The sequence below is a fragment of the Cryptosporidium parvum genome, chromosome 3 (assembly GCF_000165345.1).
Source record: "Cryptosporidium parvum Iowa II chromosome 3, whole genome shotgun sequence".
Lineage (NCBI taxonomy): Eukaryota > Apicomplexa > Conoidasida > Eucoccidiorida > Cryptosporidiidae > Cryptosporidium > Cryptosporidium parvum.
The window spans coordinates 310,443-328,726 of record NC_006982.1 but is presented as its reverse complement, the minus strand read 5'-3'; the positions used below and the strand labels follow the sequence as shown (position 1 = coordinate 328,726).

At 29.4% G+C, this 18,284-nt stretch overlaps 6 protein-coding genes across 6 annotated transcripts; 4 read left to right on the top strand and 2 right to left on the bottom strand.

The window, feature by feature from the left end:
- Positions 1 to 482: 482 nt before the first annotated feature.
- cgd3_1110 (P-type ATpase fused to two adenyl cyclase domains and 21 predicted transmembrane regions) lies at positions 483 to 12,029 on the top strand (the record flags this gene model as incomplete). The annotated part of the gene is made up of 1 exon (XM_626689.1): positions 483 to 12,029. A coding segment is annotated over one exon (11,547 nt), but the record flags the coding sequence as incomplete, so codon positions are not given.
- A 95-nt stretch (positions 12,030 to 12,124) lies between these two features.
- cgd3_1100 (hypothetical protein) lies at positions 12,125 to 13,516 on the bottom strand (the record flags this gene model as incomplete). Its single annotated transcript, XM_626688.1, has 1 exon — positions 12,125 to 13,516. One exon carries the CDS (start codon positions 13,514 to 13,516, stop codon positions 12,125 to 12,127), a length of 1,392 nt encoding a protein of 463 aa, XP_626688.1.
- A 604-nt stretch (positions 13,517 to 14,120) lies between these two features.
- cgd3_1090 (Rrp9p/U3-55K-family snoRNP-associated protein with several WD40 repeats) lies at positions 14,121 to 15,494 on the top strand (the record flags this gene model as incomplete). Its single annotated transcript, XM_626687.1, has 1 exon — positions 14,121 to 15,494. A coding segment is annotated over one exon (1,374 nt), but the record flags the coding sequence as incomplete, so codon positions are not given.
- Positions 15,495 to 16,814: 1,320 nt separating this feature from the next.
- On the top strand, positions 16,815 to 17,159 carry cgd3_1080 (hypothetical protein; the record flags this gene model as incomplete). Its single annotated transcript, XM_626686.1, has 1 exon — positions 16,815 to 17,159. One exon carries the CDS (start codon positions 16,815 to 16,817, stop codon positions 17,157 to 17,159), a length of 345 nt encoding a protein of 114 aa, XP_626686.1.
- Positions 17,160 to 17,186: 27 nt separating this feature from the next.
- On the top strand, positions 17,187 to 17,498 carry cgd3_1070 (synaptobrevin like SNARE; the record flags this gene model as incomplete). The annotated part of the gene is made up of 1 exon (XM_626685.1): positions 17,187 to 17,498. A coding segment is annotated over one exon (312 nt), but the record flags the coding sequence as incomplete, so codon positions are not given.
- A 27-nt stretch (positions 17,499 to 17,525) lies between these two features.
- On the bottom strand, positions 17,526 to 18,122 carry cgd3_1060 (U1 like C2H2 zinc finger; the record flags this gene model as incomplete). The annotated part of the gene is made up of 1 exon (XM_626684.1): positions 17,526 to 18,122. One exon carries the CDS (start codon positions 18,120 to 18,122, stop codon positions 17,526 to 17,528), a length of 597 nt encoding a protein of 198 aa, XP_626684.1.
- Positions 18,123 to 18,284: the final 162 nt, after the last annotated feature.

Here is an 18,284-nt window from a genome sequence, read left to right as displayed (position 1 = left end):
TTTTTTTATTTTCCCCCTATACCGGTGTTCAATCATTTTCCCCACATCATGCGCTGGCAACGTGTGCATAAATTATGCCGGTATATAAATTTAACTATTAATAAATTACGTAATAAATATAATAATATTAATAATAATAATAATAAAATAACAAACTTATTATTATCTAAGAAAAGGCATATTTTTTGACATTATATTAAAGAGGAGAAATTATTCCCAATATTCTGAATTTTCCAATAAATCACCATAGGTTCTAGAATTAAGACTAAAAAGAATAAACATTTATATGGGAAATTAATCCTAACTTGGAAAAATTAAATAAAGTAATTTAGGATTTAAATTTTTTGATATATGCTTTCAATTAAAATTTAAGTTATTCATACTAAAATTTTTAAGTAAAGATTTATAAATGGAGATTAAGATTAACCAAGTTAAATGCACTCAACAAGTGTGAAAAAAAACTACTCAAGATTACTAAGTAGTCAGATTTTGTTCTTCTGACTTTCTCTAAAAGAAAGAAAATGACAGAATCATTTGGGAAATCAATTATTGTAGCAACTGAAGATGAAAATATTAATGGAATAAACAAGAAACCTGTTTGGATCTCAAGAAAAATTATATTAAACTTGTCAGGAGAAGTTAAAGGTGCTAATAAATATCCATCAAATAAATATTCAGGATGTAAATATAATCTACTCCAGTTTGTATTTGTTTCTCTTTGGACAAGAAGCAAAAGGTTTCCTATCGCAATCTCTTTTTTGTCCATTTTAATTTCATTTTTCACAAAACAAAAAAATCAGTATTTTAAATGGATAATTTTGGGCTTTGTATTAATTTTTGCCATTCTTCCACCATTTATTATGGATATTTACATATATGCAAAAATAAGGTTTCAAGATTATAAAATAAATAGCAGGTATTGCATAGTTTTCGATAAAGATAAGATGGAGTTTGCGGTTTCTAAATGGAGAAATCTCAAAGTAGGTGATATTGTTTGTGTTTTGGATGGCGAACAATTCCCAGCTGATGTGGTAGTCCTTCATTCCAGTGGTAAGAAAGCTTATATTTCTTCTGAAATGGTTGATGGCTCAAGATTAGTTAGGACATGTGAGCCTGTTGGGACCCAAACGGATTTAGAAAGGGCAATAAAGGACTTCATTCTTTTCCCAGCTCGTATCACATGTGATGTTCCTTCTGGGGATATTAATCATTTCGAAGGTTCACTAAAGTGGGAAGGAAAACCTAGAGCTAAAGCACTAACTATTGAAAATTTTGCATTAATGTTTTCAAGGCTAAGATTTGCAAATTGGGTATTGGGTATTGTTGTTTATGCAGGCACTGATACAAAAATAGCAATAAGGCAACATTCAGCATTGGAAAATAGAAACAGATACAATCCAGCAACAAGGCTTGAGAAAATAGTTTCACAGATCTGTATTTTCATGTTTTTGATAGTTTCCTGCTTAGGGATTAACATATTCACAAACAAGGACTCCAACTTTGAGACTTATATTAACAAGTTCATATCCTTATTAGAAGTGAAAGGCAAAGTTCAAAGAGAAAGATGGCTTACAATTGCGGAATTTGCAGCTTTTTTTAACTTTTTTGTCCCAATTACTCTTACAGCTATAACTGACATCATCAGAATCGTTGGAATTTTTAGGTTTTCAAGAAATAAGGCCTTAACTACTGACTATACTGATGAGATTTATAATCAGTCCCTATTAACTTATTTAAGGTTAAATTCTTGTATTTCTAAAGAGCCAAATTTCATACAGGTTTTTGATGATATTCAAGATAAGAATAATCCAGATTCGAAAAACTCAAGCTATAATGATTTGAAGCTTAAATTACAACAGAATCATATTGATAAGTCTAGTTCAAAACCTTTGGATATTACGTTCAATAAATGCGACTTTTTAGACTCTTTTGGAGCAGTAGATATTTCTTTGATCCATCAGAACTCAATTATGGAGACTCAACCAATGAGGCTAAAGATTATCAGCTTGAATAATGGTCAGGAATACATGTTCAAAAAAACTCAAAAAATTACTGCATGCCCAAAATTCTCCATTATTTCAGGACTGCTTTGGAAACATAATTCTGTTTCTTGGCAGAGTAATGAATCCTCCAGATTCTCAAAAGGCTCTATAAAGGTAATCAGACCCGGAAGAAGAATCTCAATGACTAATTTTGGATTAATTCCTCCAAACAAGTTAGAATTATTTCACTATTTCAGTGTATTATTAGCAATCTCTAAGCTTAATGTGATTAAAAACAAAGATAAAAACTTTAAATCTGACAAGAATTCATTTGGAAGAAGAGGAAAAACTTCAAACTTTGACATCCAGAACAATAAGAAAAAAATAAGGAATTACTATACAAAGCTTTTATTCCAAATAAAAGGCCTTAAGAATGCTCTAATAGATTTGCCTCCAGATCCTATTAAAGTTGAACCCAGGGATATTTGGCCACCATTGCCAAATATTAAGCTAAATAGTCAACAAAGTAATAGGCAAACATCAGTTAAAAGTATTAACGATCTTTCCAGCATAACTTCAGTAAGTGTAGAAATGGATTTAGATCTAGAATCTGCTTCAAAATCGAAAATTAACACTGATTGTGATCATCACTTTCATCCAGCTCTACCCATTCATTTGTTTCCAAAGAGAATAATACAGCTTTTAAATCATATTATCTTGTCCAATCAGAGGCAAAGAGTGGTTTTAAAGGATTCTGGATCTTTTAATGGCCAAGCAAATTATCAGCAGGAGGAGCCACTAAACTCGGGAATTGATCATCATCGAAACCAAGGAAGAAAGGATTATCAAGTCTTCGACACAAGAAAGATTCAGATTAATAAAGAGGATAACGAAGAAATACTTTACTTGCTCTTTAATAATATTGTCAAACTTACAAAAAATTTTTATGGTTGGAATACCGGTAGAAAATATAAAATACCAAATGAATACTCAATGTTAGTAAAAAATCTACTGATGGAATCTATTGATTACTCTCTTTCTACCTGCTTTAAAGGCGAAAAAGAAGACAAAAATGCAAAATTGAAAAGAATCAGCTCTTTAAATCAAGAAACAGACCGTTCACTATCTCTTATCAGCGAGGAAAGTGAATATTCTAGCAGGAAAAGCTCCATCTTAATTGATATGTTATATGCAATGGCAATTTGTAACTCGACAGTACCCCATTTGAGGTTAATCAAACAAAATAGAGTACCGGGAATGAAAAGAAATATCTCTGAAAATAATTTTTCAAGTTCTAATGAGACCTTAGAACCTCATCCTAAAGTAGGTGGAATGAAAGGGCTTAAGAAAGATAGAATCACAAGTGGAAAGAGAATCAATTACTATCACGATATTCCACATGAAATCATGAATAAGTCAATCTTTCCATTTAACGGACATGCAAACAGTAATTTAAGTAATAATAGCAGCGAAGCCAAAATTAATCACGATAAGGACCCAAATAATCGTCTCAAGAATGATTTGAAAATACCATTTTTTACCAAAAAAAAAACAAAAGCTGTAAGTAAGTCCTTAAATGTTTCCAGATCTCCCACGATTAATAGTGAAAGGAGGCTATATATTGCATCAAAATCAATGAGTATGGGTGAAAGCATGAGCTCAGACTTTCTCAATAGATCTTCTTCAAGCAGAGTCCTTTCTTCAAATGATAGCCGTTTATTTGGAAAGTTCTTAAATGGTAATAAAAGCAACGCTAAAACTTCTAAGCGCTCAAATGATGGAAGAAGTATCAGAATTACCCATAGATACAATACAAATTACGAGAAGCTACATAAACAAAGGAGAGTTGGATGCCTTAATAGTCATGCCAAAGAGATTCTACTCACCAAATATTACTTGAACTACTACTTTAATGCTTCTCAATTTGGAGAAGAACTACGAAAGAGCAGCCGAGATGAAGACCAATTTTTTGAAAGTGATAGCGAAAATGCTGAAAACATGTTTAATAATAAATGTTGGAAGAACCTTGGAAAGAGGATGAGGAACTTGAGCTTCTCATATAGAATAAAAAGTAGAGAAGAGAAGATTTGCAATTATTATGAGAATTTTCCGAGATCTTATGTCAAATACTCCGGTATAGATGAACATGATTTGACTATAGTACATACAGCAGCATCATGTGGTATGAGGCTGGTTTTAGTGAATTCCCAATATGTTGTTGTTGAGAGTCTAGGAAGAACAGTGTTTTCGTCTTTGATATACAAAAGTGAGGACAAGTCGAAACAAGAAATTTCCATGATTGTTAAGTTCTTTCAGAATAAGGATGCAACTTTGTATGTAAGAGGAGTGGCGGAACATATTCTTCCACTATTAAATCCCTCTCTAATAAGACCTCAAGGTCACAATTCTGCAACTTCTCAGTGCACTGATCTCGAAGCTTCCAAGAATAATAATAATAACACTATCAATATGGCTAGTCAAAATTATGAGGATCTTATTCTCAAGATCAGAAAGTTACAATGTCAAGGATATAAAGTATTTATATTCGCAAAGAAAACCATATCTGAGAATGAATTAGCGAAAATGAGCTTGAGACACAAGCTAAGTGAACATAATAACGGATTTAGATTCTTGTTGGATTCTTCTGCTGATGACTATTTCCAGAAACTCAAGACTAAATTAGAATATTTAGGTCATGTTGGAATAGAGTACAGAATTCAAAACAAAGTACCAAAGTCAATCAGGACCATTTTGGACTATGGGATTAAACCTTGGTTTCTCTTTAGCGTCTCATCAGTGAATTCCATTAGACTGATGCATAAAATCTTCCCAAATTATGACAAAATCCCCTTAATCAGATTGGATAGACTTCCATTGAAGAACAAAAACAAAGCTATGTCATTCCTATCGTCAGTGTATAATGAACTGAAGATTATCATGAATAACAATTATAGAGTTATTGATAAATTTTACTTAGTTGCAGAAAAAATGATTAAAATGGAGAATTCATCTAAATTCGGTGAGAAACCAGTTAATGAAGATGTTTGTAGTGAATTTGAAGAAAGTGGGAATGATTTTTTCGAAAATAAAAAGATCTCCAATATTGAGCTTTTGAAAGCTTTGATCACAATTTCCAGCCTAAACGGAGAAATACAACTTTCTCAACTGGAATCTGTTATGACAGAAAATTCTATAACAGATCATTTAGAGAATAGTGGAAGTAGAAATAACTTTTGCAACATTAATGAGGACTGGCTTGGATGGGGAGGATCTATATCAGGACATGGAATTCTTAATTCACTTCCAGGTATCGTATTTTCAGCTTTACAACTTAATGAAATATTTGAATCTAGAGACTTACTCAACTACTTCTTCTCAGTGGCTTTAATATCACCTTTTGTTGTTGTTAGTGACTCAACTACTTCTGATATAAATACAATTTCGAATTATTTAAAGAATAATATTTCACCAAGACCTTTAATACTTGGAATCTCAGGAATTACAGGTAATGTCCCAGTCCTATCATCTTGTGACATTTCTGTTTCAGTTTCTTTATCAAATGATATTAGTGATAAAGATAAAAAGATTAATGGTGATTATGATTCAAAAAGTGTGAAAGATAAAAATAATGATAAAGTAAGGTTATATAGATTAGGGAAAATTTTTAAAGTTTGGAGATTGATCAAGAAAAACAATAAATCCATTAAAATTTCAGATACCACCAATAATTATCTACTGAATAACTTTAAGGAAGAAGATAACTCACTAACAATTTCTAGTAGCAGGAATTTAGATAATAGTACCGAAAAGGATTCTTATTTCACAAGTGAAGCATTGTCCGAAAAGGTGGAAAACAGCAAATTGAAGAAGAAATCCACAATCTCTGTACATAATTATACTATCCAAGATATCTTTAAGAATTCTGATGATAATTTTGTAATCAACCCTGTTACTGATGTATCAGTACGTAAATTTCATCAAATAATTCCTCTATTATCAAGAGCTGGAAGACTCACATATTACAGAATATCTTTAGCCATATTCAATAACATATTCAAGCTCTTCCTTTTAATCATCCCAAATTTATTATTCCAGTTCTATTGTGAATGGTCTTGGACTTTATTACAATTACTCGATATTGTAAGTTTATATATTATCTTTTGGACAGTACTGCTTCCTGTATTCTATGGAATATATGGAGTAGATGTTCCAAAGTACCTTTTGGATTTACCATATTTATACAACTCTTCAAGATCTGGCTATTACTCACACTGGATTAATTATTTTAGTGTATTTATGGAATCATTTGTATTGGGAATCATATCTTTTTACCTATCAGTAATAATGTGTTCAACTTCTCCGTATAAAAATGGAATTTCCCCAGATATTTCCACATTGTCTGCATCTTTGACTATTTACTGTATTATGGGATCCCTATTTTCATTTTTAATTAAGATCAAATCATTTTCAACATCCATGTTGGTAACGACTCTTTTCAAGCTTTGTTCCATATTACTCATCACTTTACTTCTTTCAATCAAAAAACATAATTCTGACTTCACCTTTCGCCTTTATGCACTATACGCACAACATTCTTACATATTCTTCCTTTCTATTCCGCTATTCATATCTTACGTGGTACTTTATAACTTGATTTTCAAGATTATTATTCATCACATTATTCCTGATCCCGCAACTTGTGTTAAAGATTGGTGGTTAATCCACATCAGCCAAAGCTCAAGAGTGCTTAAGAGTCCAATCATTCTTAAAATGAAGAATTCTTTCAAGAAGATGAAACCTGCATGTTTTGTAAGTAGCATTTTTTCGTTAATAAGAATATCATTTTGGTATGAGTGGATAATGATTAAAATTCATCTACAACTTGGAATTGATCATCAAGATGAATATATGAATCCCATATTATTTGAATCTCTAAAGATTCCAACTCTAACAAATTTGATTGTATCCCAATATCAGAAATACTTTATTTGGAAGCTGAAGAACAAAAAAAATATAAGACAAATTTCTAATAAGGAAGAAGATGATCAATCGAATTCTATTAATAACTTGACATCCGTAGAAAAGAAAGAAATTAATGAATGCCATCATCATATGATCGAATTAAATTTACAACCACAGATCATCGTCTCATCAAATTCTATTAATAGTAACAATAATCAATTACCTTTGAGAGATTTACATAGTGAAACTATGAATAATGAAATCAATATTCAAAACCAAATGCGAAATGTTTCCGCAGGAAGTTTATCATACAAAAAGCTCATGAAATTTTTTAGACCCATTGAAATGAACTACTTTGGTGATAATCGAGTTTCTGGGCAAGATTGGTCATTTGAGGACTGGAAAAGGCGGGTAATTTTCCATGCAAATATAGTTTGGAGCCCTAAGCAAATTTACATGCAAAGCGTGGCCCCAATTACAAAGAAATGGAGAGCAAAAGGAATACGATCTTTACAGTTTGCACAGAGCTTGAGAAAGTTTTCTTCAAGAGAATTGGAGGAATATAATAGTTTTTTATTAGATTATGCATTATTTTTGGCAGATAATAGAGTGGGATTAGTGGGAATACAAAATAATGATTCTAATTATTCCAGAGCACTTAGAAAGTCAGCTTTTAGCAATAATATTGATATGATATCTAATGAGAGATCAACGGCTCAAAATACAAGATATGGGAAAAATCTTGATGGATTTTCAAATACAGTGACTTCAGTGTCTCCAATTACAAATAATAGCTCTAATGTAAATTCTAGAACTCAAGAGCCTTCAACAGTTGATTTAAATATTAATTTAACTGGTAGCTCTTCAAATTATGGAAGAATTTCAACGTTTTCTGAAGATGTTAAAGCACTTTTAAATCCATTTAAATTAACATTTAAGGTGAATCAATTAGAGTTGGAATACCAGATTGAAAGACAAATTGAAGCATATGAACATAGAAATGCTTTGAGAGCAGTTTTATGTGTAATTTCTGGAATCTTTTTAACATTGGGTCCTTTTTCTGTCAATGTTTCAAACACAGACTACAGTTGGGTTGGAATACTTTCAGTCATTTTTTGTTTAGCAATCTTTATGAACTTTGTTTTGAGTTATACTTATGGTAAGAATAAACTAAGTTTAAGATCTCAGCTTCCATTATTAGTAATGATCTCAGTATCTTCAATATTAACTTCAAGTCATGGGTTTGCTTTAGCAGTTATATTTCCAATTATATCCTTTATTATTTTTAGGCTTGGGTTTATTCCTGGGGTTTATGTAACAATTATTGGTTTTCTAAGTGTTGTAATTGGTCAATTTATTTGGAATATGCCAAGCTCCTATTGGATAAGGTATTTACCAATATTACTTGGTATTAATACATTTTGTGGATTTCTTGGATATCGATCAGAATTATTATACAGAGCACAATTTCTATTGGAAACACATACTAATGACTTAAGACAGAGACAAAGACAAATACTTGACACGATGCTTCCTTCATTTATTGTTGAAAGACTTTTAATTGATCAGAAAAATAATCCAAGATTTTCAAGTGAGAATGTCGAAGATAGAGGTACCGTATCCATATTATTTTGTGATATTTATGATTTTCACAGTATTGTTGCATTATTACAGCCAAAGAAGCTTATTTCTCTTCTTGATTGTTTCTTCTTAACATTGGATTGTCTTATTGATAGTTACAACTGTACAAAAATTGAGACAGTTTTTGAGACTTATTTAGTAGCTTCTTGTTTGGATCCATATGATGAAGCTTCAGCTAATTTCGAGAATTTCAAATCAAAAAAGAGTAACAAAAGTTCATATCGTCAGAAACCTAGAAAAGTTACGGTTAAAAAATCTTTAAAGGATATTATTAATTTACTCAGATTTGCTCTCCAGATCCACAAGATTGGATCTTCTTTCTTTTATGAAATCCCAAATACCAAGAATATGGATCTTTCACAGGCTGAGACAGATAATCAAATGATTGGAGTTAGTCCCCTTGCTTCATTACCTTGCTCTTCAAAAGATAGAAAGGGTAATAAAAATAATTCTTTTATTTTCACTGGACAAGAAATGGCTCTTAAACAGCTTAAGCTTAAAATTGGAATTCACTCTGGAAGAGTTATTTCAGGAGTTGTTGGTACTAATAAGCCACAATATGCACTTTTTGGTGATACTGTTAATACTGCAAGTAGGATGAAGTCTTCTTGTGAAACAGGAAAGATTCAAGTTTCTTCAATGACACATGATTTAGTTAAAGATATCTCTATTTTGAAATGGAAAGAAAAGAGATCTTTTGTTAAAGGCAAAGGAATGATGGATACCTTTACTTTAGAAAGTGTTTCTGGATCAGCATATCCAAATTATACACATATCAGAAAACAAGAGATACGTGGTAAAGGGGTTGGAGCTATACAGATTGGTAATTACTACGTTAAAAATACCTCTGATTTTGATATTTTGGTTTTAGATGACATTTTGCTCAAATACCTTGCAAAAAGTAATGATGATAAAAAAGTCTCACAAAAAGACTCGAATTCTGTTTCTTATTCCAAGAAGCTCACTAAAGAGCAAGAAAGAACTTCTTCACCGTTCATATCCTCTATTCAACTACCACAACCACCACTACCACCATTACTGCCTCCTCTTTCAACATCGGTTCAAAACGAAGATGAGAGAAAAGAAAGTCGTTTTTCACAGGAATTTCCTCCAGAAACCTTTAAACCCATTCAAGAGCTAGGAAAAGGTATTGATGACTGTAGAGAGGAGGCTGAGTATGATAAGGAGGATAATACTGAAGATACTCCTCTTCAAGATGGGCTGTTAAAGGAAATTGGACGTCAAGATTCTTTTTCCCTTAATGAAAATATTGGTGGAGACATAGAGCTTCATTTAAAAAGTCAAGATTCTAGTTCAATTGGATTTTTCAAAAAGAAAGAACTTAACTCAGCTTTTTTAGTGGCTTCTGAACATGAAACTGTTGCAAAATCAAATCGAAAAAGAATGAAAACGAGATTCAGAAAATCTACAGAACACTCTTTTATATCCATTTCTCGCAATTCTTTTGATTATCATCAAAAAATCGAGAGAAGTAATTCTGATCAATTTGCTTACTCTGTTAGAAAAGATTCTAATTATCAAAAAAGTAATATTATTGATCGACGAAAGAAAGAAAAGATTTCAGATCTAATGAGTCTAACTCTTGGATTTAAGGATAATGAAATTGAACAAAAGTATTTAATCACCTACTACTCTGATTTAACTACTCTTAAAACTATTGAAGAAAGTCTTGTTATTGTTATTGTTACACTTGTATTACAAACTCTAATATATACAATATTACCATGTGGACAAAATCATGAAGATGGTATTCCAGGATTTAGGATACTATGGACTGTTAGAATTATATATATATCATCAGTTTTTCTTTCATGGCTTGTATTATTTAGTACATATACTAATTATCAAATTCAAAGTTCAACAGAAATATCAGGATCTGTGATACCTGGTATATCTGAATCAGGATTAATAAGAGGTGGTGGAGTTGGTGAAGAAGCAAGACAATTATCTGGAGATAAATGGAAAGGACAATTAAGCTTGGAGAATACTAAGCATGTTGGAGGTCCAATCTTATTTTTGAATGCAGTTCTAGCAGGAGGAGCATCAATGTTAATGTTGACAATATTATGGCAATTTACTATGGTAGATAATTCTATATCATTATGGTGTGATGAGGAGATTCTTGAGCTTTTATTATTGGCAACAGTACATCATAATGCTGGTTTACTTTTCAAGTACATTGTTTTATTTGATTTATTGATTATGTTTCTTATATTAACTATCTTTTCTGTTGGTATTAATGTTAATTTGGAAGGTATTGTGGTATATTGTGTTGCATTATTAGTGAATATTATTGCAGCTTATTCAAGAGAAAGAACAGGAAGAGCAATTTTTTATGGTACTTTGGTAGCAGGTAATTGTGAAAAGAAAGCAGAAGAGTTATTGGTTGCAATGCTTCCTAGAAAAGTTTTGGTTGATTTTCAGGAAGATAAGTTAAAATTAGCATATATTCATAAAAATGTCACATTTTTGTTTTCAGATATATGTGGTTTTACTCAATGGGCTATGACAGTGGAAGCAGAGAGTGTGGTTTATATGTTAAGTAGTTTATATGCTCAATTTGATGATTCACTTTCTAAATTTGGATTATTCAAACTTTTTACTATTGGAGATGCTTATGTAGCAATGAGTGAGCCAGAAATTGATCCTTATGAGCAGAAATCTTTAAATGTTTCTTCTCAAAAGATAAAGAAGAAGAACAAAGACAATCAAGCAAATATAAGCTTTGGAACAGTAGGTGGAGGGATTGGTAGTTTAGGAATGAATTTTGGACTTGGAATAAATTATCTTAACTCAGTTAATAGCTATCTTTCCCATAATTCTTCTCTAAGAAGTTCTTCTCCAAGTATTTTAAGTAATCCAATTTCAAGTAAACAATCATCATCTTCTAATGGTAGCAATAATAGTTACAATACAAAGAATCGACAAATCTATAATTTGAATATTTCACAGATGGAAGGTTACACTCCAGCAGAAGGAGCTAGAAGAAGTATTGCAATGGCACATGATATGTTAGAGAAGATTGCATTTGTTAGGGAAAAGTTATCACTTCCTGAATTGAGTATGAGGATTGGATTACATTATGGAGGATGTATAGGAGGTATTGTAGGAAGTTCTAGGTTAAGATATGAGGTTTGGGGACATGATGTAATAATAGGAAATAGAATGGAATCCTGTGGAACTCCTGGAAATATAACAATTTCAGGTCAATTACACGAAGTTTTATCAAAGAACTTTAATCATCTTTTCAAATTCAGTTATGTTGGTAAAGTATCAGTTAGAAAACAACAGATTGATATGTATAAGACAAGAATTAGGAAGAATGTACAACTTAAGATTAACAAGGTTTCAAATTCTGAGAACATGTCAAATTTGATTAGACGGAATATAATATATAATAATGAAAAACATATGGAGAATTAAATAAAAAGAAAAGATTTTTTTTTCTTTTCTTTCTTTTAGGATGAATATTTGGTGGTAATATATATGTATATGTATATATATATATATATATCATCTCATGCCTTTTGGATGGATAGTAGAATGTATCCAATAAAGGTATCTGGATGATTGAAATTTTGAGATAAAAAAGAATGAGTGGAATTTTGTTGGGTAATATTAGTTTGAAAAGTATAAAAATGATCATGAAGTTCCAGAAGTGTCTGAAATCCCCCATCTTTTGTTAATTTAAGAAGATTTTGTTTTGTAATGGGTAATATAGCATTTCTTCTGTGAATTTGGTGATCTTTTTGAACATCATTAAATTCATGTTTTGACTGAGAATTTCCGAGATAAAGATATATTTGATCATCACATTTAATTGGGATTTTGATATTTAAGAATTTAAAGATTTGAAGTTTATATTGGTGAGAATTGAGTCTGAACATCCTTTTATTTGCTTGAATTTGTGATGATATAAATTTACGATGATACTCAGAATTATTGCTTTGAAATGATGAGAGAATGTTATTGCCATGGTGAAAAAAGTGCATATCATCTTTCTCTAATATATTAATAACTTTAATTGCTTGAATTTCCTGATTTTTTTTGATTTCAACTCTGATATTATATGAATTTTGTTCTTTATTATGAAAATGTTTTTTTGCATATCCTCCCATAATGTAGATCTGCATGTATTTGAGTCTCAAGTTTGTTGGGAATTTAGTTTGTTCAAGTTGGTGTTTTTGGACGTTTAGTTGGGGTTTTTGGATGTTAAGTTGTTTTTGGATGGTAAGTTGTTGTTTTTGGCTCTGGTTTTGGTTTTGGTTCCGGTTCCGGTTCTGGGTTTGTTCTAGCTCATGCTCCTGGAACAGCTCTTCTTTATTGTGTTCTTGGACCAACTCTTTCTTTTGTTCCTGAACCGGCTCTTTATTGTATTCCTGAATCGGCTCTTCCTCAAGTTCTTGGATCAGCTCTTTCTTTTGTTCCTGAATCGGTTCTTTATTGTATTCCTGAACCGGCTCTTTCTTTTGCTCCTGAACCGGCTCTTCCTCAAGTTCTTGGATCAGCTCTTTCTTTTGCTCCTGAACCGGCTCTTCCTCACACTTCTGGGCCTGCTCCCATTCCTGAGCACCCTTTTCCCTCACATTGTTTGACACTATCTTACAAATCTCGATATTCTCTAATTCATATTTGGAAAAATCATTATTCTCAAAATCTAAAGCTTTTAAATTCTTCAAAAGATGTAAAGGCCATTCAATAATAATTCTCTTTGAAGGTATTACAAAAGGTAAATCATCAAAATTATTAACATCATGTTCATCGTTGAATAATTTGTTCCCATTATCTAAATTATCTCGTACAATATTTGTTATTAAATCATTTTGTCTTAATACTTGACTTTTACTTTTCTTCTCAAACAATAAAGAATTTGGTAAAGATTCAAATTCTTGATACTTATTACTTTTCATCTAATAAATAACTTTGAATTTATTTAAATTCAATTAAAAAGATAACAATAAGAATATTTATATATATTTAGAGAGGAATTAAAAAAAGAAAAGAAAAGAAAAAGAGATTATTAATAATAAATAAAAGAAGATCAATACAAAATAGTGTGGGGTTTCTTAAAATATTTAAATTTCTAATTAAAATACATTTCATTTTAATCTTTTTATTTATCTCTTTATTATTATTATTATTATTTTTTTTTTTTTTCTTCTTCTTGATCAAAAATATTCATCTTAATATTTTCTAATAGTAACTTTAGGCGGCATATCGCGCTACAATTATTATAGTTTTTAGTTTATATATACCGGTATATAAAGGTACCCAAAAAAAAAAAAAAAAAATTTTTTTTTTAATTCCCATATATTTTTTGAAAAAAAGGCGGGTTCTTGTCAATATATTAAATGACTAAAGAATCTGAAATGTCAAAAAAAAACTAGAGTATTAAAAAAAAGGAAAAAAAAGTTAATAATAATAAAGATATAAATAAATAAAGTTTAATAAAATTCATTTTGATTAATCATATATAATAAGAATAAGTGTAATTTTAAACAATAATTAAAATAAATAATGAAGAGAAAATTTCAACAAATTAAAAAAAATCAAGGAAAGAAAAAAAATGAAAATGAAGAAATTGTATCATCTTCAGATGATGAATCATTTTTAAATAATAAAAAAAGTGTGGATTACCAAGATCATAAAAATTCACATTTTATTGGAAGAACTTTAGGTTCAAATGTAGAATCTGATTATGAAAATGGAGAAGAAGAAGATGATGATGATGAAGAAGATACTTTTTTTGAAAATGATGATGAAAGAAGAGTTTCATTAGCAAAAAAATATTTAAAAAAAATTGATGCTTTAGATGATGATGATATTAAAAAAAGTTTAAATATATTAGAAGGTAAAATCTCACAAAGAGATATTGCTGATAGTTTTAATATTACAAGTGACTCTACATTTTACAAAGGTCACAAATTAAGCCCAACATGTGTAACTTTAGATAAAGATGGAAGAACTGCATATACTGGTGGTAAAGATTGTGCTATAATTAAATGGGATTTAGAAACTGGTAAAAAAATTATTTTTCCAGGTAGTAGAAAAGATTTTGAATGTGGTGGACATTTTGAACAAGTTAAAACAATATGTTATCATAAAGAAACTAATCTTATTTGTAGTGGTGGTGAAGATAAAGTTATAAGAATATGGGATCATAGAGTACAAAAATGTATAGAAAAATTTCATGGTCATACTAATACAATTACTGGTATAGTTTCTGAACCAAATTCTGATATTGATCAAATTATTTCAGTTTCTTTTGATAAATCTCTCAAAGTTTGGAGTTTAAAATCAAGATCACATATGAATACTTATTATGGCCATACTAATAAAATTACATCTTGTGATATAATTCTGAAAGATAGACCTTTTACTGGTTCTGAAGATAATACATCTAGGTTATGGAAATTATCTGCTGATTCACATTTAATATTTTATCCAAGTAATAATAATAACAACAATGATTTATCCAAAAATATTGAATCTCCTATTGATTCTGTATCTTGTTTAAATAATGTTAATTATATAACTGGTCAACAAGATGGTACTATACATATATGGTCACAATTTAAAAAGAAGCCTTTATTTACTAGTAATGATCTACATAAAGGAGGTATTTATTCTATTAAAAGTATTCCTTTTACTGATTTATTTTTCACTGGTAGTGATGATCAAGAAATTAAAGCTTGGAAATGGTCAAATCAAAATAATAATATCTCTCTTATAAATTCTATCAAAATCTCTGGATTTGTTAATGATATTTCTGTTTCTGATAAGCTTATTGTTGCTGCTATTGGACAAGAACATAGACTTGGCAGATGGAATTCTATTAAAGAGTCAAAAAATGGACTATTAGTTGTACCTATTTCCTACAATAATTAAAATTAAATTGAAAGAAAAAAAAAAAAAAATAGTTTGATGATTTTCTTTTTATATCTTTAGTTTCCAATATTCTACTTATAATAATTATACTTTAATCAATTAGTTTAAATTAAGTCTTTAACTGGTTTTCTAATATAGCATTTTCTTCATTTAACAACTTATTATCAGATTCTAATTTGTCTAAATTTGATTTTAATTCTATAAAAGAAAAGAAAAAATATTTAGTTATTAAATTTGTTTTTATATATTAAATTACTTATTTGTTTGTATATTATTTCTGTTGTATATTTTTAAAACCTACCTGATATTTCATTCTGTAATTTTAATATGCTTTCTATAATCTCCTCTTTAGACCTTGTTTCTTTTTTCACTTCTTTCTCTACCATTAATATTTATTTTACTTGATCTTTTGTTCTTATATTATTTACTAATTATTTTACTTTTTAATTTATTATTTTATTTGTATATATTTATTTCCTAATTTTTTTTTTCCCACGTAATTATTAATTGTTATAAAAATTATTATTTTAATTAAATTAAATGCATGGAATGCCCGCCTTTTCCTTTTACATGTATTTAAAAAATAATCTGAAATAAGAATGTGGGATTATTATAAAATGAATGATATAATATTTAGGCGGTAAGAATTTAACATTTTTTCTTTTTATGTGAGTTATTGTGAGTCTGATTTTGACTTGGTTTTAGAATTGTTGAATTTCTAGATTAGGAAATAAATTGTTAAAATATATTTATTTTAGAAAAATTGAATAAATTTGAAGCAAGATTTGCAATATATATATATATATATATTACGTATATATAAATATATTATTGAAAAGGGACTTTTGCATGCAAAATGATGTGGGATAATTATTGCTTATTAATACATCAATTATTGAAAAAAAATATGTTTTTGATATAAAATAACAAAATAAATAATATTTAAAGTAAAAAAAAATAAAAGAATGCTTGGTTTAAAGACTTTCCCAACACGAAACAAGAACCTAATCTTTACAGGAATTGGATCCATTAATAAAAGTATTATTATTTTTTCCTGGTTTGATAGAGTCTCAAGTTCACTTAAAGATAAGGTAAGTTTAGTAATATATTGAATTATATTATTCAAAAATAAAAGGAGGAAAAAAAAGAGAAGAAAACATAAATAATTAATTTTATGTTTGGTATATTTGGGACTAGGGAAAAGGATGAAAAACTTTATTTAAAATAAAGATTAACGAGATTTTTATAGATGAATTAAATAAAAATAATAATATTCAGATATTAAATCCAAGAATTGAAAGGAATATAAAATTTGAAGAAATGGAGTGGAAACTTTATATATGGATACCTCCTTTAGATAAGGGAAAAATTGCATATTCAGTATGCTGTAAGAATGAGAAATATCCGGAAAGGTTAATTTACTCATATTTAAGAGAATTAAACAAATCTACTTTGAGAATTGAAAGAATAAATGAAAATATGCCTAATAAAATAAACGAGCTGAATGGGATTAAAAACTTTAAGGAAGATATTAAAAGTCTTGTTTCACAATATGATGACTTTGAGAACTTTGACAAGATTGTTCAGTTAGAAGATTCAGCAAAAGAAATTGCGGGTACAATACAAAATAACATCCAAATTCTGTTAAACAACAAAGTAAGTTAAATATTCTTTCTTTTTATTATAACTTAAAAATTGTGTAATGTTTTAAAGGGAATTCTTCAAGCATTAGATGGACAAGCTGAAGTTCTTGAAGACGAGACAGAATCATTCTTACAAGATTCTATCAAAGTTAAGAATAAGTTTTGGTGGAAAAATATTAAATATACACTTATCCTTGGTTGCTTGGTTTCATTAATTTTTATTATAGCTTTTGCTAACTTATTTAACACTATATTCGGAAATGGAATAAATCTTTTGAACTTATTAAAAAGCAATTCAATTGCAAGCAAAAGCTATAGTGGCAGCAATAACAATAATAATAACATTGTTCTTGCCTTATAATATTTCAAAAAATAGGAACATAAACTCTTATGAGAAGCTTGATGGGAAGTTGTATTGGAGCATTTGATTCTTAGTTTCATCTTCCGACATATTTTCCTCTTCTGATGATACCCTATCTTTATCCTTTACCTTATTTCCTCCTTTTATTCCTTGTCCGTAAACTCCATTTTTACTTTCGTTTTTATTATGTTTACTAAATATTCCTAATCCATGATCATAATCATGAATTAACTCAGAAAGTCGCCTTTTTACAGACTCAAGTGATTTCTTCTCTACATATAAGGAAGTTCCCATCTTCTGATTATGACTTTGACTATTTAAATGACGTATCCAGGAATGGGAATCGTTAAAACCTAGATTACAAACTTCACACCAATATCCTGAAATATTTTTTCTTACATCATCACCAGACGTATGACTCTTCGATAATCCAACATTTTTTGATATATCCAAGTACATTTCCCTCATTTTCTTTGCATCCTCTTCAGAAATTTCCTCCTTTTTTTCAAGCTTTTTTTCGTGCTCCGCATTCTCAAGGCTCCTTATCCGATCCCTCTCCTCTTTACTCTTGCTATAAAACTCCTTGTCCCACACCTTTCTTCCCAAACTATTTACGCCACTCATTTTACTCTTCCTTCCTGAAAATAAATAATAGCAGATATATCTTGTTTCAGATTAATTTGGCAAAAACTATATAATAACAGAAAACTTTAATAAATAATCTGAATACAGAACTTTATTATCATCTCCATCCTCTTTTTCTTTGTCTTGCTTTATTTATTTTCC